Source organism: Paramormyrops kingsleyae, chromosome 16 (assembly GCF_048594095.1).
Source record: "Paramormyrops kingsleyae isolate MSU_618 chromosome 16, PKINGS_0.4, whole genome shotgun sequence".
NCBI classification, from domain to species: domain Eukaryota; kingdom Metazoa; phylum Chordata; class Actinopteri; order Osteoglossiformes; family Mormyridae; genus Paramormyrops; species Paramormyrops kingsleyae.
The window spans coordinates 12,769,492-12,795,217 of record NC_132812.1 but is presented as its reverse complement, the minus strand read 5'-3'; the positions used below and the strand labels follow the sequence as shown (position 1 = coordinate 12,795,217).

The window sequence follows — 25,726 nt, the reverse complement described above, 5'->3', positions numbered from 1 at the left end:
ATACTTTCGGTTGTAGGAATGCAATGATTTCGCATTAATTAAGGAATATTAATCGACGTTTGTTAGTGAGTTCAAACGAGGGTTTCTTCGAACGTAAGTTTTGTGTTTTTTAATCGTTGCTGCAACTTCAGATTAAAGTTTGGGTAAAGTTCGTTCAAAACTATTTTTCTGCCTGCCAAGAAGCCAGGGGAGCCTTGAAACAGTCCAAAAGAGAAAGCAGGTTAGGGAGAGTCACTAAAGTTCTCGCGCTCTGTGCAATTAATTACCTTGCTAGGGTAATTAGTATTCCTCGCCTAACAAACCAGTAAACTGTAAAAACTAAGGACACAAAAGAACTAAAGAAAATAAGCAATTAATTTATTAAGGAGGCATAAATGGGCACACATATGAATGGCTATTTTTCGACATTCAGTCCTCCATTGCAACATAATTTACGTAAATCGCCTTGGAAAGTTCTTTGCCGTTTTCGTCCATCGAGGTTTCCTTGCTGCAAACTATCGAAGCAAAGTTCGTGCTATATCTTGCGCAGTGTTAGAAGTGAACATTGTACAATGATTTTTTTTACATTTTGTAATTTGCAATATCTAACATTACAACTTGTAACTTGCAATATCTAATATTACGAAAAAGAAAAACTACCATATGTAAATGTAAAGCATCATACAAATAAATGCAGAGTACTCATTGAAAGACAGTGGTGAAAACTGAAGACATCGAAGTTTTTATTGGAAACCTTTCAGAACAATGATGAGCAGGCACGCGTATTCATCCTTTTTAATAAGATTTTTTATTCTTCAGAATGAAAGCAATTTGGAATCTTTATGGATCAGAGATGGAAGACTGCCAATTTTGCAGACATGGTTAATTGTGGCATGAGTTTTATTTTGAGATTTAGTTTTCTGGTGACATTAATTTAGCATATTTTTGAGATTTGAGAGTCACATATTTTTGCTTTAGGTTAGATTCCTTTTCTGCTTGTTATTGGGCATTTGCTTTTACTACTGCTAAAAATATCATTTGGGGAAGGTTTATTCATGTTGAAAAACCTCTCCATGCAGGAGGAAAACACACGTGCACCAACATCCATGGCCACAATGTACTGACTGCAGCTTGAGCCACGATGTTATTAGGACCGTTTGTTTTCTCAGTTGTCATGCTTTTGAGCCACACTGGAATTAAATTAGTAATTTCACAAAATTGTAAAAGATTCCACAGTTGTTGAATCAGATTAATAAATTGCAATGCAAACCACAAGAAAATAAACAGCTTACATACTGTTGTAAACAGATTTACAGAGTGGACAATGCCATTCAGATTGGAGATCTAAAATGACCAAGTCTGACACTTGTGAGGCAGATATCTATTTTTTCCAATAAATAGGTTTTCTGCTGACACGTTGCATTGTGAAATGTGCCTCCTGCCTTCTGGCCTTCCTTGGCTCTGAGAAGCGCCTTTTACCAACACCACGCATGGGCCAGTGCAGCCAAGGTTGCCTGTGAACCAGTGTCAGCACACAGTGCACAGAATGATTTGGGAGTGTGTCAAGGAACCAGTTATTCTGCTTTATTATTTGCTGTGGCTGTCTAATGCTCATCACATTTCAGTTCAGACTTCAGCAGCAGACATTCATCCTTGGAATAAATGTCCTTATTGAAAAAAAAATCTATATATGTACAGCAGGGGTGGGGAACCTGTTACATGGAGGGTCAGTATGAGAGCAGGTTTTTGTCATGACCTGTCAATCAGCAAATGTGTGGATCTCCAGGACTGGAGTTGAGAATCACTGTTTTGTTATTGCCTGATGGAGAGGTCACCCCAAAAACCCCCACCCACACCGGCCCTTCATGGATCAGGTTCCTTATCCCTGATGTAGGGGGTTGACTTTTGTAATACAAGTAAATTCTGAAATGTCTTGATAAAAAAATATTTGTATTGAATGGCATGAAATTTCTTGCAGACTGAATGTAATTCAATTTTGCATACTGCCCTGCGATGGGCTGGCCCCCTATCCAGGATTGTTCCCTGCCTCGTGCCCATTGCTTCCGGGATAGGCTCCGGACCCAGTAGGATAAGCGGGTTGGATAATGGATGAATGGATGGATGGATGGTTAGCATGTGCCTGGTGGATATGGTATCTATGTGTCACTTTATTACACAAAAAAGTACCTGTTTCATGCTTGAACACAAATATCTCTGGAAACTTTTAGCATTTTATTAACACGAGGTGCCATCACTAATTTCCAGTTACACAAGAATGTTTTTTCATATGAATCTCTATTACACATTGCCTTTCATGTGTATCATGTTGTTTTCCTCAAGAATTGAAATTAAAATAATTATTGCTTCAATAATTAAAATGTAATTTAATTTGATATCTTGCTGCTTCTAATTATGACTGTTTTTGTAAAACAGGTAAAGATGTAGAAACCTGGATTTTTTTCTGTTGTTAACCATGGTTCCTAGAACTGAAATAAATAAAAACTTCAAGCAGTTTCTACAACATGTGACATTGCTTTATCATCCTTTAACTACAATTTGCTAAGAAAAAAAAAACTAGTGTTTTGCTTTATCTGAACAATGCCAGTCTTACAACACATGCTATATTAGACCATTTGCAAAAAAAAAACACAAACCCATACCTGTTGGTTTGTTACAAACAAGTTATCTGTCAGATGCTGAATTTTAAAAATACTTTAGACACTAATTGTAGAATGGCTATGGAAAGACATGGGCTAGACTATTGTGTAGCATAAAAGCACGGCACTTTCCAAAGTGAATTCTAACTTGTATTCTGAACAAAACTTGTGAATGCTTCAATGCCTGCAGCTCAAAAACATACTCAAATTACACAATATTATATCTATGGGGCATATCTGGTGGAAATGGCTTAGAGACAAGCAAAATTAAAATTCTGCCCTATACTTTGGACCTCCACAATGAGTTACATCCATTTCTTTATTGGGGCTACCAAACACACACAATTTTCTCACCACAAATTACAAAAGTATCATATACGATATATTCATATCTACATTATAGCTGCCATTGCTCTTAAATGACCACCTGTGTAGAATATATCGTTTTTTTCCCCCTCTTTGCTGACTAGTTTTCATAAACATCTTGCCAGAATATAATTTCCTTGGAACATTTTTGCAAAATTTCATTGCATGATTTTAAATATCATCATTTATCTTTACAATCAAGTTCTGCTCATTGCATTCAGGGTGCTGTCATGATGGGATTTTGACAAACAGACATTGTTCAAGATGCTCTTTATTAAGCTCTACAAGATAGAAGTAAATGCAGCCTTAAATAATTTTCAACACAAATTTCAGGAGGATTCTGCCACAAAGGTAGGACTTCCAAATGTGAGATCGGCTACAGTTCAAATGTCAGTCCTGGGATCTACATAGCAAAGCTGTAACTGCACATCAGCAGTCATGTTCCACAGTGCCAAAGTGGGATTCACCTCAGGAAGTGCCCAGTCTGTCCTTGTGCAGGGCTTGCAGACCTAACCAGACATTCGTAAAGTAGGCTACTTTATGGACTGATGGCATTTGCATTGTGGTGCACTGGAAACACCAAGTGTTCTCATAATGTCATGCATCGTAACATGACGTTGTACGATTATTCCCTTAGCCACATAATTGCAGATAAATGTAAAGAGACCCGGCTTTTTAACATTCACTTATCCTGTTTTGTCAATATTCTCATATTAAAAGTCCAAAAAAAAAAAACAATCCAAACTCATGGATTTCTCATGCTCCGTATCACCTGATTGAGTCACGACTTCTGCTTTATTCTGATAATTATTCTGCAAAAATAACTACCAGTAATAAAAGGGGTTTCTTGGGTTCACAAAAGCTAGAAGTAAAAGATATACACCACATTTCTCCACAATTTCTCAAGTTCCAAGCTTGTTCTTGGGAAATACCACAAAATTACACTTTTACATGACTTCTTTTTTTGATATTAAAACTAAATCTCTGAGTCTTAGACAGTTGAGCTTCAGTAGAAAATACAGTTTGTCTACTTAAACCCAATGGATCTGTAGTCCCCAGCCAGACAGACATAACCTATTGCCAGAGACTAATGAAGAAGCTTTAAAAAAACTCTTAAGTTCAAGGGGAGCACTGGAACTACGGTAATAGCTCCTGGGCTGAGAAGAAACCACCAAGCATGCTCTGTGAGACAGTCCACAGGATTTTCATTTGAAGTCCACTCTGATGTTGCCTTGTCTCTCTGGTGAAATCAGAGCGGCTGATTCTTGGCTCCAGGCCAGTGCTAGATTTCTGCAGCTGTACAGTTGTCCCACTGTAGCCTTGCCTTGTGGGTGGTTAGACTCTTGTCCCCAACCCCAAAGAGATGGAATGTGCCACCTCTCTCTCAACCCTGGAATGCTCTTCTTCAGCCACTCCCCATGCTTAATTTCCAGACTCCACTCACTGGGTGACCGGCGCTGGGGGCATGCTGGGTTTGGTGGGGGTGCCAGGAGTGCTCTGGTAGGAGCGCAGAAGGACCTTGTGCTTGATGGCCACCTCTGACCTTCTCCGCTGCTGTTCTACCAGAAACTCCTTAAGTCGCGTTGTGGTAAAGGTGAGTGTCTGACGGCGCAGCCTCATCAGGTAGGCATCCTGTAGCCAGGAATTGTTGAAGCAGTCCTTAATAGTTGGACGTGCCCTGGAACACAACACAGAAATAAACAGTTATCACACTGCAACAAATATTGTCATCACGTATCATTTTTGAAAGAGATAGGATGAAGCTGACTGTTGTACACAATATTAATGAATCAGGATTCACCATGGATAACTACACAGGATCTTCTTAAGGAACAATGAGGCACTCTGGGATACGTTTTGGTAGAGCTTGGAGAGGTCAAATTTTGCTGCCTGTATCTTGGCTTCAGTATCTGCTGGGTTGGCCTCCTGGAACGGCAGTCTCCCACTCAGCCTAAGCACAAATTAAAATATCATACTTAGACTTTCATCAAAAGAGGTGGACTCCTCTCTTAAACTGTGTGCAGTGGTTAATGTAATTTAAATTCCAGCATAAAGAGCTAAATCTCTTGAATATATTTTTAAAGACCTTTCAAAACCTTCTGTTATTATTCATTTTGATTGGCTGAAATTTTAATTAAATATTAATGAGAGGATGATACTCACATGATGTACGTCAGGACACCTACGCTCCAGATGTCTGTTGGGGGGCCCACTACATCCCCTTTCACCATTTCAGGAGCTTTCAGAGCAAGAGGATAAGGGTATTTTGGGAGGGTATGTGAACATACGGCATACAGAACCCCCCCCACCCCCCCACAGAGCAGCAGAAATAACTTTTGACAATTCATTTATAGTTTAAAAATTTCAGTATGACAGGGTATCTGGCTGCTAACTTAACCAGCTAGCTCCTGTCTGTTTTACAAGAAAAGGAGGGAAATATTAAAACCAGTATAAAGGACTATAATGTTACAGAATGCAACCAGAGGTCTTTCTTCTGATTTTATTTCCATTGCTCTTTTGTGCCCCCCTATTGAAATGGTACCCTAGGCGATCGCCGCCGATAGCGAGAGTCAGCCCAGGCCTAAACTATATTGCAAACATACTCCCAGCAATTGCTAAAATAAAAAAAATGCCTTTGTTGAGATAGCTCACTGATTAATTGTAATCCAGGTACAGCTATGTTCACATTGTTTGTTTGCATAAAGGCCATGTCATATATACAGAACTATGACAGGTTTTTCATTAGTCGTTCCTGAAATTAAGTCATGGTGCAATGCATTCACTGTGTGCTTCTCAGAATTGTGGGGCCCTTAGGAACCTATTTTGTATGGATCAATGTTGCCACCAAGCAGCATTTCACAAATGGATTGCTTATTGCTGACACTCCTTTTGCAATAAAAACGACAAGCATATTATAGGTGTGAAAGTGCTACTCACACATAAACTCCAGCATTCCCTGGCCCTGGTTGTATGGCTTGAGGAACAACGGGTTGAAGTTTTGTGCACTACCAAAGTCAATTATTTTAATGATGTTATTGTAGGTGACCATGACGTTGTCAGGCTTAATATCCAAGTGCAGGATACGGCGGCCATGCAGATAATCCAGGCCAAGTAAGATCTGCGCAATATAATTGACAACGTCATCCTCGGAGTATCGAAACCTGGGGAAGATGAGCAGACGTTGAGCTCCATGATGATCTGCTGCGTCCCATTGTCACACAAACAAAATGTTTTAAATAACTTTACTGGAAAAACAAAGAAATAATAAGCACTGATTTCAGCGGACAGTGAAGAAATAATTATAAGGCATATTTGAAGACTGATGTAGCCTAGGAATAGATTGATACGAGATTGTAATCCAAATTCATACAAACACATCAATGCACAGACCTGTCAACGAGACTGTAGAGCATCTCCTTGCCTGCACAGTATTCAGAGATGAGCACCAAGTAGCGAGGTGTCACGTAAGCCTCGTGCAGAGCCATGACCTTCTCATGATGGAGTGCCTTCAGGATGTCATACTCTTTTAGCACGTCCTGTTTGCTTTCCGGCTCATATGGTACAATCTTGGCCATGAAGAGCTTTCCTGTGGCATTCTCCTTACACTCTCTGATCACACCAAAACGCCCCCTATTCAACAGACACCGACTCTGTTAGCAGATGTGGAATTCTTCGACAACTTGACGGCAAGCTGAGACAAGCTCAGTAATGGCGATACATGTGTGTGTAATGTAATTCAACGCTTCATTTCTTACCGGGCTTTCTCATCCATAAAAGTGTACGGTTTCTGTGGGACTCCTTGACGTAAGGTCGATTCACCAGCCTTGCCCAAAGGGGTCCTGCGCCCAGAAGGGGTCAAGCGCCCGGACGGTGCCGTAAGTCCGCTTGGGGTCATTCTAGAGGGCGTGTTCATGCCCTCGCCAACAGGACTCAGGCTGGTCACCAGCACCACAGGGGTTGAGAGGGACTGAGTGGGTGTGGGAGGGCTGACTTGAGCTGTGGTGACTGGGACGTACAGGGGGACGGAGAAAATGGGTTTTCCAATAGTGGGGGGAGGGGACACCAGCGGAGGTGGGGAGATGGGAGGAGTCTGAGACGCTGGAGAAACAATATTGGGAGGGCTTTTTGGTTTGGGTAAGACTGTAGGAGGTGCAAGCTTGGGAGGCGTTGCAGGGGAAGATGTGACACTGATGTTAAGAGTGGTCTTGGCTTTTGGTGGAGTGGATGTCACTGACTGGGGAGTCTGGATCTCTTCAATAACACGATGAGAAGGGACAGGATGGGCGGGAGGGGGTAGAGGGGTGACCACAGACAGGGATTTATTAGGAGAATGAGCAGGTAAAGCATGTGTGGAGGTGGAAGCAGCAGCAGCTGTGGATGGAGATGGGACATGGACAGGTGGAGCGGTCTGGGGTGGTGATGATGGCTTGACAGTGGCTACAGTGGCAGGTTTACTTGGCAAGACAGTGGAACCAGGCTTGATGGGAGGCACAGTCACTGAGGAAGTCACGACCGAAGTGGAGGGGACAGTCTTCATCTCAGCAGCAGGGGCTGTGAAATGAAAATGGTATGGTCTTTTTGCCCTTAGAGCTAAGTCTGTCGTGTGAACATTTTTGAGTGAAGACATGAAACTTTATGAAGCAAAACAAAGAGAGCAAGCACACTTGACCACTCTACACATCATTACCCCATCCCCATCCCTGATTTGTACCTGTAGAATCAAGACACACGGGCTCTGAGCAGTTACTGTAGGGCCCTTGGCCGGCTTTGTTGACACAGGCCACCCTGAACCTATAGGTGCCCCCTGTTGGCAGGTCTGTAACACTGCAGTAACAATCAGCCAGACCTGTAGCTACGAAGAGCCAGTTTTCTTCACCTAGGGAGAAAATGTATGTCTTTAGGTTCATCAAGTAACACATACTGTACTGATAAAAACAGCATATTTGGTAGTCCATGCTTGATATTCCTACGTGGAACCCCCAACAAGCCACTTTTTTACATGCTATAATGTTCAATTAAATGTTAACTATCCTTTCAGTTAAATCAGGATAATAAAAGTCTTCTGAATAGGACAAGCGGTTACAGAAAATGGATGGATGATTCTGAAAGTAGACTGGGTTGTAATGTCTTGTAGTTCACAATATATCCATAAGATGGCAGTAGGGGGTTGATTATGTTCCAAAGCAATACTGCACTTTTTTTCAAATAAACTGGAACTGCAGTATTAAAACTATACAGGATATACAAAACTGCAAAAGTCATAATCAGAATTGTCCATAATTGTTATTGCTTTAATTTATATCCGTCGGGTATCATAATAATAATTATTATTTTTTTATTTCAGGCATGAACAGATGGTGAAATCAGATGGCAATGCACAGGGTCATTGCACACATTTTAATGATAACTGAAGGAATCAAAATAGAGGCGAAAACAGACAGCTAAACATAAGGACACGGTATGAGGGTGGGGTAGCTGGCACGGCAACAGTGCAGGACCAGACTGGCAAATTGCAATGAATAGTCTGACTCATTTTTAATCTGCTTATTAAAGCAACTCTAATTTACTCCAGACATAGTTGTGCAGGTTCATACATGAAATCACTGAATACCACTATTAGAAATATATACAACAGTTTTTTTTGTTCGATACTTGTTTTATCATGTACTTCAGATATAATATGTAATATGTGACATTATAGGGAGGAAATGCAGAACAATCACTTCTTGAAAAGGTACCAGGCAAATAAAAGCAAAGAGATGAGTTACAATCCATCTGCATTACACTAGTTGAGATCAATTGAAAAGGCAGCGTCAGACAGAATGGGGTCTTTTCTGACCCCTAACCTGCTGAGCCACACACCACCCTCCGCAGGTAAGGAGCACTCACCCTCTCTCTTCCTTTCAAGGGAGTAGGTGCATGGGGCTGGTGTTGCTGAAGGCTTCCATAAAACAAGGGCTGTGTTCTTGTACTTCTGTGGAACCTCTGGGGTTCCGGGGGCTTCGGGGAGACCTGCACATGGACACATTCATTAGATCAGTGTTTCCCAACCCAGTCCTTGGGAACCCTCAAACGGTCCAGGTTTTTGCTTCCACCCAGATCCCTGCCACACAATCCACATTTCTGCAAAAACATGGACAGCTTAGGGGCAACTAAGGACCAGGCTGACAAACACTACATTAGATATTACAAACACTATAAATTATCATACACTCTGCCACATGAAAAGATCAGTACTGGCGAAAACCAATGTCTTCTAAAAATACGAGATCATACTTGACATTACTAGGAAGAACAGAAAAGACTTCACTCAAATGGTTAGAAACACAATTGAAGTTTGTAAGGTTAAGGACACTTGAACTCCTCACTCCAGGTTTGCTTTGTCTACCTCTTTTGAGGGAGCACTTATATCAGCGACAGGCTGGCAGTGCAGGGGATCGCAGACAGCAAGTGCCTCGTCCATTCTCAAGGCCTAACCCTCCACGGGGAGCACACGCTCTACACACGCTCTACACGTCTTGCACACGCTCTACACACGCCCTACACGTCTATGCGCAGACTCACGGGCAAGGGTCAGGACGCAGCAGCTGGTGACTGAGGCCAGGGGGTTCGAGGCCACACACTCATAGAGGCCAGCATCTTTCCCGCTGGTCTTCATGATCATGAGCAGTTGCCTCCCATCCGGACACGAGATCATGTTCATCCTGGCATCAATCTCGAGTGGCTTCTTGTCTGAAAATACAAGCGCAGTGAAACATGCTGAAGGGGTTTAAACAATTACCCAGTCGATCATGCATAATTTTTGATTGATTTTACTTGTGTAATGTAACAAGCAATTTATTGAGCTACATCCATGATACTTCCAAGCAATACATACTGTATTGCACATAGATTTTTTTTATATTAATCTACATAAAATATACACAATTTGTGTCCATTAAAGTTATTAGTAAAAAGTGATGCGCTCATTGAAAAACCTAAGGTATAAACCTAAATGATAAAGCACACTTAACTGGACATGTCTGTAAGTGTTAAACTATAGGGAACAATGCACACCATATAACTTTCATATTATGTGTTTTTATACATATTATTATATAATTGCGCTGTGTCCACTCACTGCCAGTGACTGTAAAAAAAAGCAATACTTCAAATCTGAAATACACGTTTTAATCATGAAATAAGTGCTATTTTGGAAGGTTACTTTGTCCTTTAATTTTTCTCTTTAATGTTGTTTGTACATTTGGAAAGAAAACCCAATGAATAATAATCACATAATTACATAAAGTGTTTTGTTTTGTTGTTTGTTTTTGTTGAGTAATTCTTTTTGAGTAAATGTTGAACCCTAAACCTAGGTTTCATTTTAATGTATTCCTTTTGTACATTTTTTGAAAAGGCATGACCAGACAGCTCTAGAGCAACTGGGCCTTATGGGTGAAATCACTCAGCCGACCCTGGGATTTGAACCAGCCATGGACTCCCGCTCTGCTTTGTGTTTTGCGGTGAACTGAGGAGATATGAGATCCTACCTTTCATCCAGGTGATACGTGGATGAGGACTGCCTGCAGGAAGGCAGCTGAGGGTGACGGGGTCCCCCTCCAGAAGAACATGGTCTTTGAGTTTAATGTGAAACACTGGGGGGAAATCTGCATGTGGGGAGAAGGTGTCAGAAGAAGATGTCAGAAGCAGTTAAAATGTAGATAAGTAGTGCTCTTCTAGAGGAGTATCATGTGATGGATACTTCCACACAGTTGTGACTGTGATAATACAGAATGTTGCATAGGGATCAGGAAAACAATCCATTTTTGCTGAGTATTTAGAAGATAATATGCATTTCGGTTTCTGAAATGGTATTATTGTCATTGTATGTGTGTAACAACAGAGATGATGAAGTCAAGTACCAGATGCCAGTCTGGTGTACTGTCGACCGCGGAAGGAGCTGCCATCTCTGGCTATTGCAGAGGGTATGTCTGGCTGGGATACAGTCTTGTCTTTGCGGCCCCTGGTCAGGCCCCAACGGTCCCATCTTAACCTACGGTCACTCTCCGGGTCTGGCAAAGACAGGACACGGTTAAGAGAGGCTCACAGAAGCAAGAGAAATGACAGAGACTGGGACACTCGAGTACTGTGAAAAATAACGTCCTACTTACATTTTAATTAATTATTGCCTCATTTTTAAGCATTTTAATTCAAGTGTGTATTTGAGGGAAGTACAAAAAATTAATTTAAATGTTTACTTTTGATAGCTGATTCTGACTGAATGCTGCTTGTGGACTCCAGAGACTCAGTGGATGCAGTTGAAACTGACTGTGATGCCAGAGGGTTCTGGGTGAGGCCTAGCTTCTTCAGGCTAATTCCCTCAGAGCTGGACCGGCGGAGCAGAGAGAGCAAAGGTGTCCGCTTGCTCTCAGACTTCTCCTCAGCCTTCTTCTCCTCTTTCCTCTCTTCTTGTCCTTTCCTTTCTTCAGACTGACTGCGGATCCTCATGGAGATCCCGGCCACTGTGGATTCGATCTTCCGCCGCATATTCAGGATTGGGGACTCGCTTGCTTTTTTGGGCTCCATCACCACCTCTTCCTTTGGAGCCTCAGGTGCACCATCCATCCTGACCATCTCCACATCAGCAGTCACCTTTTCCTGGGATTTGCTGCGGCTGAGAGCCCAGGAAAGACGTCGCCTTGGGCCGCTGGACTCAGTAGCAGGTGCTTCCTCTCTTGACTTTTCCTCCTTTCTCTCGGTAGGTGGGGTTCTCTTCAGACGCATCGAGAGTCTCTTCATAAACCCACGGTCTTTTGAAGCTTCTCTGAGGTCCTGGACAGACTTGGATTTCTCCATCATTATCCTGGATGCTTCGGGTTTGACGACTTGTATGGGAGTGCCTACAGCGCCGGGACGATAGATGTCTTCACCAGATTCAGGAGGCATCGTAGCAGACTTCTCCTCAGATTTTGCCCAGTTCAGGAGCTTAAAGCCGCGTGTCAGAGATGAATCACGTTTTTTGAATCTGGACTCAAAGACCTCCTCTGAGGCAATGTCCTTGATTTCACTAGTAAGAGAAGAAGGATGCACTGGAATATGGGGTGGACTTGGTTCTTTGCTTACATTATCGGTAGAAGCTACTCTAGAGAAAACTGCAGGATGCTGAGATGTTGGGGCAGGCTCTGGCATAGGTGAAGGAGGAATGGGAGTGTAGGTGGCTGTGGTTATAGGCACTGGCGTAGTTGTCGTGACACTTGCTGGCTGTAAAGTTGGGACCATGATTGTTTGAATGGTGCTGGCATAGGCAGACGTTCTCCCATCTGGCAGTGTGACTCGAGTAAGTGAAGGGGGTGTTACATACGTCGGAATGACATTTGGAGATGGTTTCGCTGGCACTGTCAGAGGCGTTACTGTGATGGCACTGGTGACGATGTTAATCTCAGGGGCTATTTTCTGGGTCCTCAGTTCATCGACATATTCTTCATTCTTCTCTTCTTCGGTAGTGCTTTCTTCAATCACACTGCTAGGGGCTACTTCAGAAACAAGTTCATTCTGGGACCCCTTTTCAGATTTACGTGTTTCCTCCTTAGACACGCTCATTTCCTTCTCTGGACAGCCTGGTGCACTCGTGTGGTCCTCTAAATTACTCTCTTTTGACCCATTTTCAAATACTTCCTTTTCTGGCTCATTCTTTTCTTCAACAGTCTCAATTTGCTCCCTGGCATCACTCTCTTGAATTGTTTCCATTTGTTCTGTTGCGGGTGGCTCAGATGAAACCTCCATTGGAGTAACAGGGTGGGAATCCATTTTAACCTGCTCTGTGAGAGCGGACATGGATGCAGCCTCTTGTAACCGACGTTCCTCTATCTGGGCCATGGGTATTTCTAGAGGGGCTCCAGAACGTCGGTGTAGAGGGATGGGCTCAGTATCTCCTTGGCTGAAGGAGGCACTTTTGCGGAGGACCTTGATTTTTGGACTGTCCTCTCTTGCTGTGTCGCTAGAAGCAGCCCGGATCATTGGGGCGCCACCTAAGCGATGTGGGCGTACATAACGTTCTATGGGAATTGTACGTTTTTCGTCACCCACACCTAGTGTCTCCAGCAGGGGGCCTCGTAAGCCACTCATTTTATTGTCCACAGTAACACCTCTGAGAAGCCGCTGCCTCATCAGTTCAAGTTTCAAAGCATAGTCCTCCTTGCTTAGCTTGCCAGCACCCGGACTAGAGCTCCTCCGTGGCAACTCCATAGAAACAGCCTTTTTGAGTTTCTTCATACCATCCTCTGTGGCTCCCTCCGACTCTCCATCCCCGTGTTTGATGTGCAGTAGCAGTGCGCTGTCGGCAGAGCCACCCCTGCGAAGGTACCCTTTTCTACCACTTGAACTACCTTCAGTCTTTTCTGACTCCATGCTCGAACCACGGCGCAGAGGCCTTTTTGACTGTTCTGACCGCTTGATTGTCACTGCCGGCTCCTCATCAGAAGATCCCTTATCTTCTTCCTGTGTTGCCCTTTTCCGCAGTCGCCCCCTGAGGATGGAGGGTTCTCCACCCTCTTTTGCTTTGTCTGCTGGTCCAGTCTCCATAGGTACTGTTCCCTGGCCAGTTAGACCTTCCCCTTCAGTGGTACCATTAGTCCCGCTAGTCACATCATCATCACCCAGAATATCATTCAAAGACATTCTGGATCCAGAGAAGTCCATGGTAAGAGGCATTGGGATGAAAGGAAGTTCATCGATATCCTCGTCTGAGTCCGAGGAGGAGGTGAGTGGTGGTGAGCCCTCTCGGAGGTGTCTAGGAACAGCGATGGAAGTGTGGCTGGAGGAATCGTCCAGTAGCTCTGGAATAGACCTCATCACCATTTTGGATTTATAGCTGATAAGGGACCTCTGTAAAGCAGCGAGATCGAAGATCATGAAACTTGTGAAAACACTCAAATATATACAAATTTAACAACCTAAAGCACCTGCTTGCTGCTGCTGAGCAACCACACTCACGTTTTCTTCAGGAAATACACTTATTTAGTTGGAATTCAATTTTTATACTATGATACAAGCACAGATATTTTTACGAGGTGGGTCTTACCTGCCACCTTCTTCGAGATAAAAACTGCTTAATAGCTTCTGTGCTTATACTCTTCTCCTGTGCCAAGGTCTAAGTGAAAGGAGAATATATAGAGATCAATAACACAAATCTGGCAATAAGCTGGACCAAACCTTACCGTATTGCCAGGACAGAAATAAGAAGAATGTAGAACTACAATATGACAACTTTCATGAATTGGTGCAATAGTTCATCTTTGCTTGTGTTGTCTTTTTTATTATTTAAGGCCTACCTTAAACCACGGATGACGAAGGCACTCATTAACATCAGGCCTCCTAGAAAATACACAAAAACATGGTCACATGGTATATATAATTGCATATAAACCAAAATAAAAGAATAAATATTTTTTCTACATGATGATAATGTATAAGGCAACCCTTGGCTCAGATTTGAAGGTTTGGTACATCTGAAATAGTTTTTTGGATGGATGTTTTTGTTTTTTTCTGTATATGTGTATATAGAGGTGTTTATATAAGATATAGTATTTTGTCAAGAAATAAAACAGTGGATAAGAGACCAGGTTTCAGTCATAACTCAGTTATGATAAAAAAAAAATACAGTTACAGTGCTTTGCTTTTGTATGGCATTATTGATGCCTACATGTTCTGTATTTCTAAGGATAGTAAGTGTAAAAATTTTGTAAGTATATGAAAAATAGATAATATGAAAAAATAGCATTTTTTGCATTTTCAACTCACAATCTGTCCACCACCAGCAGCTTAATGACGAAACTCTTGGCCTCCCGGCTAAGGTCTGCAAACATGCTCTCTTCAAAAGCGACATTGTAGCTTCGGATGTTCAGCACGGTGCTGCGGTCATTCTCTCCAGCAAAGGGTGACACTCCGGTGAGGCTGAAGAACAACCCCAAGCTTTAATCACCTCTCTGCAGTCTGACCTTGTAGCCTTTCTGCCAGGACGTTTATCGGTAGCTGTAAAAAGCTTTTTCTCTTGTAAGATATTCTCTTACATTTCCATGAATGTATATGATTGCAGACTCAAAGTTTTCTCCTGAACAGCTATCACTACTATATTTCAATAATTATACGGACAGCATCACAACCAAATTGCAAAACACATTGTTTAAACATACCACAGATAAGTTATGACTCCAATTGCCCTGTAAAGAGAAAGTAAGAGTTAATATATACATATATATTTTCATATTTTATCCATAGTAACCACGTTTTTACTTTGCATCCAAGAAACCGGGAAGCTTACCATATATCCGTTGCCTTGGAGACAGGAGTCTGATTAACAATTTCCGGGGCGACGAATTCGGGTGTGCCATATTTGCAGTATCTCGGCTCATCTGGTGTTTGTTCCATGGCATTCCCAAAGTCGCAGATCCGGATTCGGTCACCAGTGTGGTTTGCCATCAGTATGTTCTCGGGCTATAATGAACCACAGGGCGCGTCATTAATAAAGCTAGTTCTATGCTTGAAGAACGAATGACACATGTCGTAGACACATTGTCTACCTTGATATCAAGATGTAGAATTTTGTTCTGGTGCAGGTAGCTAACTCCCTCCAGCATCTGCTTCACAGTTGAATGAATCTGTAAAGAGATCATGTTGAGATGCATCTTATTCCATGGGATTTCTAAATGCGCACAGATGACTGAGTCAGTGCTTCCCATGAAGAGTTAGAACAGGTTACTTGCCTCAGACTGTGTCACTGTGGACTTCTTTGCCAGTCGTTCCAGAAACTCCTCATGACATCTTCATTCCCAAGTCAAGGAGAGAATACCTCCGACTATGGAGCCATAGAGCTTCCAGAAACGCTTAGAAATCAATAGTCTTTCAGATAGCCATTACCTCCAAAGACATTTCAAAAGCACATCCTTGAAAGTGGTTATGAACTTGTTAATCAAAGTAGAGGCTGCTGAAAGGCCTTCAACACGCTCCAGATGCTGGGTCTCCAATGATGTATGGAGTACTGCCGCTTTAACACTCACAATGTGAGACCAGAAGGATGACTGACAAGCATGGGCGTCGCCGCCACTGAATCAGCGGGGGACGTGTCCCCCTCAGATTTCATAATTATTTGTTCGGAACCCCCACATTTAACACAAAATATTAGTTGTATTCCAGTGTGTCCCCCCCACATTCAAAATGCTTCTGACGCCCCTGCTTACAAGGATACAGATCAGTGATGATTATGACGACATTCTTCTTCTCAAAGGCATCATGGAAGTAAACAATCCTCTCATGGTCCAGCTGAGAGAGTATTTTCATTTCCCTCAAAGCCGAGGCCTTTCTCTTTGCGCGTGCAGAGATGAATTTTGCTGCGTACTCCACCTTGCTCCCTTTCTGCGTTACTCGCTTCACATAGGAGAACGTGCCCCTGGAGCACAGACACATACAGGTACTGCTAACGAAATGAAGTTCAGTCTCCTAATGTTATTTGGCCTAACCCAGAATAATGCATGTCTCTTTTCCGCCTTCCAACTAATCTCGGACAAAACCGCTTAAATGTAAGGAGTAAAACAAGAGCATAACATTACATTTTTTAAAAATGGGTTCACATTGTGCAAAATATTAGGGACCTTTGTGAACCACAGATTTCAAGCAACTTTGTTACATTACATCATAAGTGAAATTAATCTCCAAAAAGCCTATTGTTTCACACTGTAAAAAAAAACAGATAAGGAACATATCGCATAGATTTGCTATTTATTGGCCCATTATCAGGACAAACATACTCATTGTCACACTCTGTGGTGACTCAATACTGCATTGGGCGTCATAGATGAGTAACAGTTGAACCCAGCAACCCAGCAGACGACAGTGTAAGTGGAGGTAGGTGGTGTGACATGGGCATTATCTGTGTAGGGCAGCAACATCGCCGCATACTGAGCGAAGATAATCATTCCCAGGGCTGGGCTGCAGGAGGACGTGCTTATTTGTTTCTGTACACTGTGTTTACCTCTTGAATGTGAAGTGTCACGCTAACCATATTCACACAGCTTGTAATTGGTATGTTTATATGGGTGCGGAGTGCAGTGCAGCAGGGTAAGATGCTGGGTCTGTGATTGGAAGGTCGCCAGATCAAATGCTGTGGTCAACAAAATAATTTCACCATTAGACTCGTAATTGCTCCTGGGTTTGGCTGACTCTGCTTTCACAACTGCATGTCCTTTTGGATAACAGCATCCGATAATAAATGTAACATAAATTGATTTGATATAATTGGTTTTGCTGTACTATCTGGTACTTCTGTGCACATTATAAATGTAGAAAGGGTTCATGGTATTATCATAAAGCGTTCTCATTTGGTCTCTTCAGTGATCATTCAGAACAAGAAACAAATTTATTTTTGTATAGCGCATTATCACAACATTACATCGTCTCAAAGCGCTTTACAGCATCCCCACCCAAAGCCCCCAGTGAGTAAGCCATAGGCGACAGTGGCAAGGAAAAACTCCCTAGAAGGAAGAAACCTTGGTATGGACCAGACTCAATGGGGGAGCCCATCCTCCAGGGGCCGGTAGGGAGAGTCAAACACAGTAAAACTGCTCTATACTGTCAGAAAATGTCCTACACACAATAGCTGCAGTTGTTTTCATTTACGGTGGGATAGAGTTTCCGCAATGATTAGAAACAGAGACAATGATGAAATTTCCCTTCAAGTCTGGCAGGCAAGTGCTTGCCGGTCCCATTTAAAAAAAACCCAAAAAAACCCCGTATTCAGTAATGACTCACCGGCCGATCTCCTTATGTACGTCATAGTAATCGGTCAGTCTGCGCATCTTCCTGAGAATCGTTTCTTCATCCTCCCTCAGCTCCTCTTTTTCCTGTTTTGCTGCAGGGCCACAGATTCATTAAGTAGGAAGCCGCTCATTGGCCGACCACCGGGAACCACTGAGCATTACGGTATCTGCGCCTTGTATGGATTTTAAAACCACAGACTCCCTCATTCATTTTTAATAATCTTCCTCTTCCTTTGAATAATTATAACAGTGAGATTTAATTGCAGTCTTTGTATCAGCCACATAACAATGGCTCTGTAGAGATACACATTCCCACTAATGTGTCAGTTACCAAAGGAGCATGACAAGAAAATGAATACTTATCATATACCAAGGCACATCTCATCACTGACACTGAAATATAATAATATCATTATTGTCTCGGTATTATATTTGTATCAATACTCTAATACACTTCCTCTCTTTCAATTTCTGCTTTATTCAAAATATTCCATTTCTGCCACTTGAGTAATTTCTAGCTGTCCTAAATTGCTATTAATTACAGTTTCAGAAAATAGCTTCTTTATTAAAAATAAATCTAACAATCATCTGTTGTTTTGTGATTTAAATATTTTTTTGCAAGACAACAGTTTAGAACACGAAAGGGTAAAAGTATCTTATCATCCTAACAAGGCCTACAAAAAGCTATTGCCAATAGGAAGCAGTAAATGCAGGCTGCTTAACATGCCATTTCACAATTTTAATTTTGGAATCATTCCTAATCAGCTTACAGCACATAGAAAAACTACAGTAATACATTATCATAAAAAACTACGGTGATTACATATCAGAAAAACAAAACCAAGACAAATGCTTCTAATGGTGTTTACATATGAAATTTGCTTTACTGCAACCCACCCAACTTCTAAGAAGTTCAGATGCGCATATAATATATATATATATATATATATATATATATATATACACACACACACACACACACACACACACACACACACAGAGTTATGCACAAAAGTTTGGGCACCCCTGGGCAAATCATACATTTTCTAGATTTCCTAATGAAAACGTGAACACAGCATCTACATAGAAAACATAAACCTTAAATAAGGCACATTTAAGCTAATTTTGATGAACAGTTTCCATTTATTTACTATAGCAAAAAAAAACATTTTCATCTTGCGAGTTTCCAACTGACCCTTTACTGGGGTTTTGTTTTTTTAACAAGGTCTCACATCTTCATCGACTGGTTCGGCTTTAATCTAAGTGAGTTGATTACAATTCCAGGCCATGATAAATTCTCTGAGTCATCGCACGACTCAGAATGTTGTGCTTGTGCTTAGCAGATATGAGCTGCTCCAAGCAGCTTTCTGAACATCAGAAAATAAAAAATAATTGACTGTTACAAAGTAGGCGAAGGGTATGAAAAGATATGTAAATGCTTCCTGGTTGCCATTTCCCCTGCTTGCAACATCATAAGAGTTGGAAGTTAAGGGTAAGAACTGACAGACCAAGAAATATCTCTGAGAGAGCTGATGGTGATGGATCAGGAAGATGAAACAAACCCATGGTGGGTTTCACTGGACAGGATCTGCTGGAAGGTTTAGCCAACACTGGGATAGGGATGCATTGGTCTCCTGTGCAGCATTTGTTGCATAAATATGAAAGAATCATCAGAAAGAAACCTGCGATCTTATCACAAAAGACAGAGTCTGATGTATGCAAAACCCCAGGGCTTTTTGGGACCAAATGCTGTCTTGTGAGGAAGTTAAAACTGAATTATTTGGCTACAATCGGCGAAAGTGTGTTTGGAGAAGCATTACAAGACAAGAACACCTTGCCAACTGTTAAGTATGGGGGTGGATGTATTGTGCTGTAGGGTTGTTTGGCAGACAGTTGCACAGGAATTATTGCACGGCTAGAAGGAAGAATGGATTCTGCACAGCATCAATAAATTCTGGAATCTAATGTCCCGCAGTCTGTGATGAAGCTGAAAAGAGGTTGGACATTACAGCAAGAAAGTAATGCAAAACATACCGAAAAAATCAACCACAAACTACTTTACGTCCCCAGACCTGAAAACCTCAAATGTGCAGCAAATTCTAGACGACCTAAGAATATTTCTGAACTTGAAGTATTCTGTAAGGGACAAGGAAAAAGTTCCTAAAGCAAGAATAGAAAGATTCTTAGCTGGGTACAGGAAACATTTGGAGGCTGGGAATTTTGCCAAAGGCACTGACTGGAATGTTGCCAGAACTTTTGCACCTGCCACATTTAATGCAGGCTTTCTTCACACTGTTAAAATAAGCAAATATAAGGTGACTGTACATTAAAAATGTCTGAGCTGCTATTTTCCATGCAGATTTTGTGTTCACATTGTTTTTCTTAGGAAATCAACCAAACGTGCAACTTGGCCAGGGATACCCAAACATTTGCATATAACTGTGTAATAGATGCTTTCTGTTTTTCTGTTTGCATTGATCACATACTCATCTCCTATGATGAGAATTTTATGTCACTGTAGGTACCTTTGTAGACTAATATAATTTTACCTGTGTGTACAGTAAGCTCAGCCTTGCAGGTAACACTTCCAGCAAGATTCTTAGCTGTGCAGGTGTAAACCCCCGAATCCTCTTCTTGAGTGTTGAGTATAACGAGGGAGCACTCATTGTCATCGTATACAAAGGTGAAGTGGCTGCTTTCTGATAGCAAGGTGTCATTCTGGAATTAACAAACAAAGCAATGAAATGTGCATAATTGTTTTTGTTTCAACCAAGAATTTGTTTTTTGATTACAAGAAAGCAAGAACAGTGTATTTCCTTTTGTGGTTATATTTCAGCATAGTATCAGTGGTGAGAACTTTAGATATGGAGTCTTTATAGGAATTACATAAGCACTGGTGTGCGCGAGAACACAAACCGGCAAATCAGAAGATCCAGCCCAAAGCCAGAGCGCCAGGCATTACCTAATACCCAAACTGTTTGCATCTGCACGCTTGTAACAGAACACCCACTCAATGTAGCTGGCAGAAAATGATTCTTGGAGCAAAAACGGCAAACAACAGCTAGGTAGAGTTTAAAGCTAATCCGCCAATGCAGATACAGTACAATATAAGACTTATCATCTTAGTCAAGGATAAATGGGGGAATAAAATGAGCTCGACATCAGCAGGATTTTTATGTTTTTCTCTCTTGGAAGGAGCCCAGAGTCTCTAGACCTTGACAAGCTAAAGTGAACGGCCTGATGGAGCAGATAGCTAAAGAGTGTGTGGGGGAGGTAGCTGGTGGGGGCATTAGTGCTGCAGGACATCACACTATCCCTGAACTGGTAGCTTGTGTACTTGTGGAGCAGTCTTGTAGGGCTGAGCCTGCTGAAGCCAGCAGAAGAGGAACGCTAGTATGAGGAAGGGAAGAGACCTAAGTCTGGTTCCGCCATACCCTGAATTAGCCTGAATTTGGCCTGGAGGACAGTTTTCTGCTCTCACCATGACGATTCTAATACCTGAATAAAGAATTCATAGGACTGTTCTTTTATTCATTAAACACATAGGCAGGTGTGTTTGTCTTCCATATTTGAAAGTCACAATTGCCAAACATAATTTTTTCAAAGAATTCCAGCTGTCTCTGCTTTAATAATGAAGTTATTGTCAGGTATATAATAAACTGACTCTCGCGAGCCTCTCAGTCACCAATAAAATGAGTGTTTACATATCATAGACACTGAAATGTACCTTGTACCACATAATGTCCGGGACAGGCTTCCCCTCAACGACTACTGCAAATCGCGGCGTCTCTCCCACACAAACGTCCATATCTTCCATGATAGTCTCAAAAGTAGGTGGCGCTTTAGGGAAATCACAACATAAATACATAAAATAACACAGCACATGCTTTAAAAGAGGAACAAAATTAGCTATGTAAATTTCTATTCCAGCATAAATTTACATTCACCTGCCATTTCAAGTGTTAGGATGCAGGAGTCGCTGCCAAATTTGTTGCTGGCTGTGCAGATAATCTGGCCAACATCACTGCTTTTCACCCTGATGATCCGCAGTGCGTGTTGATTGTCATCTGGCATACTCGTCTCAAAAATGCCAGGTTTGTTCACTATGAATGTATTTCCCCTGAAAAAAAAGATGAAGGCAGTTGATTAGTTCCAGTAATTTATATGAGCTTGCCAAGGCCTTAAGCAATTTAGATGATAAAACTTGGCAGACTGTTTGACTTGCCTTTTCCATGTCACTGTGGCTTGGACATAGTTCAGGGTAATAGGGATACTTAACGATTGGTTTTCAACCACATACACGATATCTGGCTTGTCAGTAATGACTGGAGCCTCTTGGAGATATGGACCTGTGAGCAGATAGATGACAAGTTGTATAATTTCTTTGCAAATTCTTTTTTTCCTGAATGTGCGGAACTTCCAAATCTATTCCTCTGTACCTCTGTCCACAAGCTGCACGGGTTCTGTAGGTGGAGATGGTTTGCTGAAGACCTTGTTGGTCATTGACAAGACCCTAAAGAAGTAGCGAACTCCCTTGGATAGTGAGGTTACCGTGTAGGAAGTTTGCTTCAAATTGGACACGATGATAGTCCATTGGATTGAACCCAGCGCTTGCTGCTGGACAGCATACATCAAAGAGCTGGCATCTGCAAACAGAATTGCTCAACGTACCATCAAAAAATACATTTCCAGAAATTGACCTCCTAAGTTGTTTTGCCTAAACAGTAAAGCTAATTTAGCAAAAGCAGGCAAAGTTAGCAATTTGCAACCACTTAAAATGTATAGGGTTTGGAGTGTAATGTCAATATTGCTATAAATCCTAACTCGTTTAAGGTCAACTGGAGAAGCACATAAAACCACATCTGAAAAGCAATTAAGGGGACGTCATTATATCCTTGATATATTACCCCATACTGTATTTTCGAAATGGAATGACGTCATTTTTTTTTTTTTTTTTAAGTAGCGAACTTGCATACAATACCTGCCAAGGCCTGCTGCACGTGAAAAAAACACCAGGAAACATTAGAAATATAAAGCATAATATGTCACCTGAGTTTAAATCTATATGATATATAATACCTAAAGAAGGATCAAGCCTTCTGGGTTTTGTCCAGCTCAGGGAAATGGTCTTTCCGGTAATTGCCTCTATCACCGGAGGGCCCTCTGGTGGGTCTGGAAGAATATCTACCAAAAGTAGGAATATATTTCTTTAAGATCACTGACAACTGTAAGCAAGTGCAATTTTTATATAAAAAGCTTATATACAAAGGGTACAAACAAAATAATAGAAACACCTTTGATTTGTAGTAAGTGGCACAATAACAAATGCAGCTACAATGATGTCATATTAGGTTGAATGCCAATTAGCTGAATGTGTCAGCTGTGAAAGATTTCTGACGACCAGCACTTTGCATGGGCTTAGAAAGCAACCTGAGGCAATTAATTGAAATCCAAAGAGTCTAAAGACTCTGAAAGGCCTGGATTGCAGGTGCTTTAGTTACAAAAACTCAAATCGCAAAACCATGACAGCTTATTCCAAATAAGGAGGCACTGTATGAGCTAAAGCTGATGAAGCTCATTGCTAGGGATGGATATGCTGCTATACACCACTAGAGTACCAAAACTTGTCAAAGAACTGAATCAGCACCATGACCCAGTCCTGACAAAACTGAATGTCCCATCATGATTTTCCCATATTAATTGATGAAATCGCACCCATATAAACACCTGAACAAACCGGTTTAATGAAAACCAAGATTAAGTCAAACACCTTCCATGAGCTCCCCAGTCACAAGATCTTGGCATCTTTGACACTTAATAGGAATTTCTGCAACACACAATATGAAGCTGATGTCTACCGCCTTCTTCCCTCAAAGACCTGGAGAGTTTCCTTCTTAAAGAAAGGTCTGTTAACCCCCTGCACACAATTCAGGACTTCAGAACGTTCAGTAATGGACATCATATTTGTATGCTGACCATTATTTTGTTTTTGCTTTTTTTGGATTTTAATTGGACTTCAAAGAGTAGTAAGCGTACTGTGACATTTTTTTGTTTCTAATTTTGGTGTTTGAACTGTGCAGTTTATGTTTGTATTTTGGTCTGTGACAGACAGACCCTGAGACTGACTTCTTACCTGTCACATACAGGTGAGCATAGCAGGCAGCCTTGCCCACTTTGTTGGAGATGACACTCTTGTAGACCCCGGCGTGGGCATGGCAGACGGAGCGGATCACCAGGCTGTGAATGTCCCGGTCTGCATGAGAAGGAAAGAAGAGAACCGCAGATCAATTCCACGGAGACGTTTCCACCCATCACTCTCTGTCACCGTCGCGCACCGATCACATTTCGAAAGTGCAAGAAGTGAGGCGTTCTTTCTTGCAGTTCCGCGCTGACAGCCTGGCCCTATAACATTTATAGCAGTGTCAGGAAAGGTTGCCTGTGAAGACACGTGTTTGCGAGACAAGGTGGTAATGCAATAAGCTGCTCCAAAAATAAAGATGAGGAAAGTCCCATGCAGGACGTACGCTGCACCATCTTCCTGTCGTCTGTGCTGTTGATCTTGCGGCCGTTGTGGAACCAGGTGATGCTGGGATATGGCAGGCCGGCCACTCGACACTTCAGCACGGCCTCCTTGCCCTCCACCACGTCCAGGTCATACAGTGGCTTAATAAAATCTGGCATAGTGAATTGCTCCACCTCGCTCTCTGCCACCTCTGGTTCCTCAGGAATGGAAGGCATTTTTTCCAGCTTCGCCCTGTGAGGCACACAGTGGGAAAAAAACAGAGGGAGACTCGTCAGAGTAAATAAAGGGTGTTTTTTTTTTTTAGTTAATCTTTGTTGAATCTTATTTGCTCATGTTTGTTTGATGAAAAGTGACAATTCAATTATGATGGTGCCCAAACAAACTCTCAGCACAAAACCAAAAGAAAAAAAATAATCAAAGCTGGCATCTCGATAGATTGCTGCAAAAATGCAGACAGGAGTAAACATTGGAACAAAAACGAGGATGAAAATGAAGAGATTAATTGAAGGCCAAATGATGGTGGATGATGGCTTGCGTACATTTGTGAGGAGACGGCAGTCCGGGGCTCCTGGACGTATAGGTCGGCGGAGCACTCCGCTGTGCCATGCTGGTTACGGGCGACGACCGTGTAGAAGCCCTCGTCTTCGCTGCTGACGTGTGTGATCACCAGCATGTGCCGTCCACCTTCCTTCAGGATGCGTATGTTCTCGTTGTTGTCCAGTGCGCGGTCTGTGGAAGTGGGAGAGATTTCAGCTGGGCAGCCACCATACCACAAATGGTCTATGTCCATGTGTGAGTATATCCCAGTATGTCATTATCATTGTTTAAATGTCTTTTATATTTATATCCTATGTATCACTGTTTCTTGCACTGTCATCAATGACATCATAATGTCATCTCAGTATATGACCCATAGATCAAATAGCTGAGGATGACGATATAGAGTTTGACACGACTCTTATGAGACATTTCCATGATCTGCACACAGGCATTATGGGTTCCCCACAATAACATGGATGACAGGAGGAAACATCTTCAGAGTATCATTTTTACAAAGGAAAAGTTCAACTGCTGTCCATGTACCAGCAAGTGGTATCCAAGAAGACCATGGTAATTTGTTACTGTGACTCAGGTTACTGTGATTTACCCATGTGGTACTCTGCTGCCTCAGTCTGCAGCTAAGTGGCTCCTGGTCCAGAAAGTTTGAAAACCACTGTGTCAGAAATAATAAAAGAGAATAAAAGAAGCTTACCAAAATGACTCCAGCTGACTTGAGGGGGGGGCGTCCCGCTGACTTTGCAGTCGAAGCGAGCACTGCGGCCCTCGATTACCTCCAGGACGTCCAGTTTTCGAGTGAAAAGCGGCTCGATGGAGGGCATTACTTTAAGCATGGCTGTGGAGGTCAGTTCCTC

At 42.0% G+C, this 25,726-nt stretch overlaps 1 protein-coding gene across 7 annotated transcripts in view; it reads right to left on the bottom strand.

Moving 5' to 3' along the window:
• Positions 1 to 2,198: 2,198 nt before the first annotated feature.
• Positions 2,199 to 25,726, bottom strand: part of LOC111838616 (striated muscle preferentially expressed protein kinase-like) — a 63,490-nt gene continuing 39,962 nt past the window's right edge. For all 7 annotated transcript variants that reach the window (XM_072700425.1, XM_072700426.1, XM_072700427.1 and 4 more), the window contains 31 exons: positions 25,567 to 25,725; positions 24,854 to 25,043; positions 24,316 to 24,545; positions 23,925 to 24,044; positions 22,871 to 22,975; positions 22,231 to 22,437; positions 22,017 to 22,140; positions 21,739 to 21,911; positions 21,519 to 21,631; positions 20,341 to 20,509; positions 17,784 to 17,883; positions 16,225 to 16,425; positions 15,743 to 15,800; positions 15,560 to 15,637; positions 15,301 to 15,473; positions 15,173 to 15,199; positions 14,781 to 14,933; positions 14,312 to 14,354; positions 14,062 to 14,130; positions 11,240 to 13,865; positions 10,904 to 11,053; positions 10,532 to 10,648; positions 9,567 to 9,734; positions 8,892 to 9,014; positions 7,714 to 7,878; positions 6,758 to 7,553; positions 6,393 to 6,632; positions 5,940 to 6,163; positions 5,166 to 5,241; positions 4,804 to 4,953; positions 2,199 to 4,680 (listed from right to left, as the gene is read on the bottom strand). In XM_072700425.1, coding sequence (XP_072556526.1) covers positions 4,443 to 4,680; positions 4,804 to 4,953; positions 5,166 to 5,241; positions 5,940 to 6,163; positions 6,393 to 6,632; positions 6,758 to 7,553; positions 7,714 to 7,878; positions 8,892 to 9,014; positions 9,567 to 9,734; positions 10,532 to 10,648; positions 10,904 to 11,053; positions 11,240 to 13,865; positions 14,062 to 14,130; positions 14,312 to 14,354; positions 14,781 to 14,933; positions 15,173 to 15,199; positions 15,301 to 15,473; positions 15,560 to 15,637; positions 15,743 to 15,800; positions 16,225 to 16,425; positions 17,784 to 17,883; positions 20,341 to 20,509; positions 21,519 to 21,631; positions 21,739 to 21,911; positions 22,017 to 22,140; positions 22,231 to 22,437; positions 22,871 to 22,975; positions 23,925 to 24,044; positions 24,316 to 24,545; positions 24,854 to 25,043; positions 25,567 to 25,725 — 7,565 coding nt within the window. In that variant the 3' untranslated portion in view covers positions 2,199 to 4,442. The remainder of the gene's footprint in view (positions 4,681 to 4,803; positions 4,954 to 5,165; positions 5,242 to 5,939; positions 6,164 to 6,392; positions 6,633 to 6,757; positions 7,554 to 7,713; positions 7,879 to 8,891; positions 9,015 to 9,566; positions 9,735 to 10,531; positions 10,649 to 10,903; positions 11,054 to 11,239; positions 13,866 to 14,061; positions 14,131 to 14,311; positions 14,355 to 14,780; positions 14,934 to 15,172; positions 15,200 to 15,300; positions 15,474 to 15,559; positions 15,638 to 15,742; positions 15,801 to 16,224; positions 16,426 to 17,783; positions 17,884 to 20,340; positions 20,510 to 21,518; positions 21,632 to 21,738; positions 21,912 to 22,016; positions 22,141 to 22,230; positions 22,438 to 22,870; positions 22,976 to 23,924; positions 24,045 to 24,315; positions 24,546 to 24,853; positions 25,044 to 25,566; position 25,726) is intronic.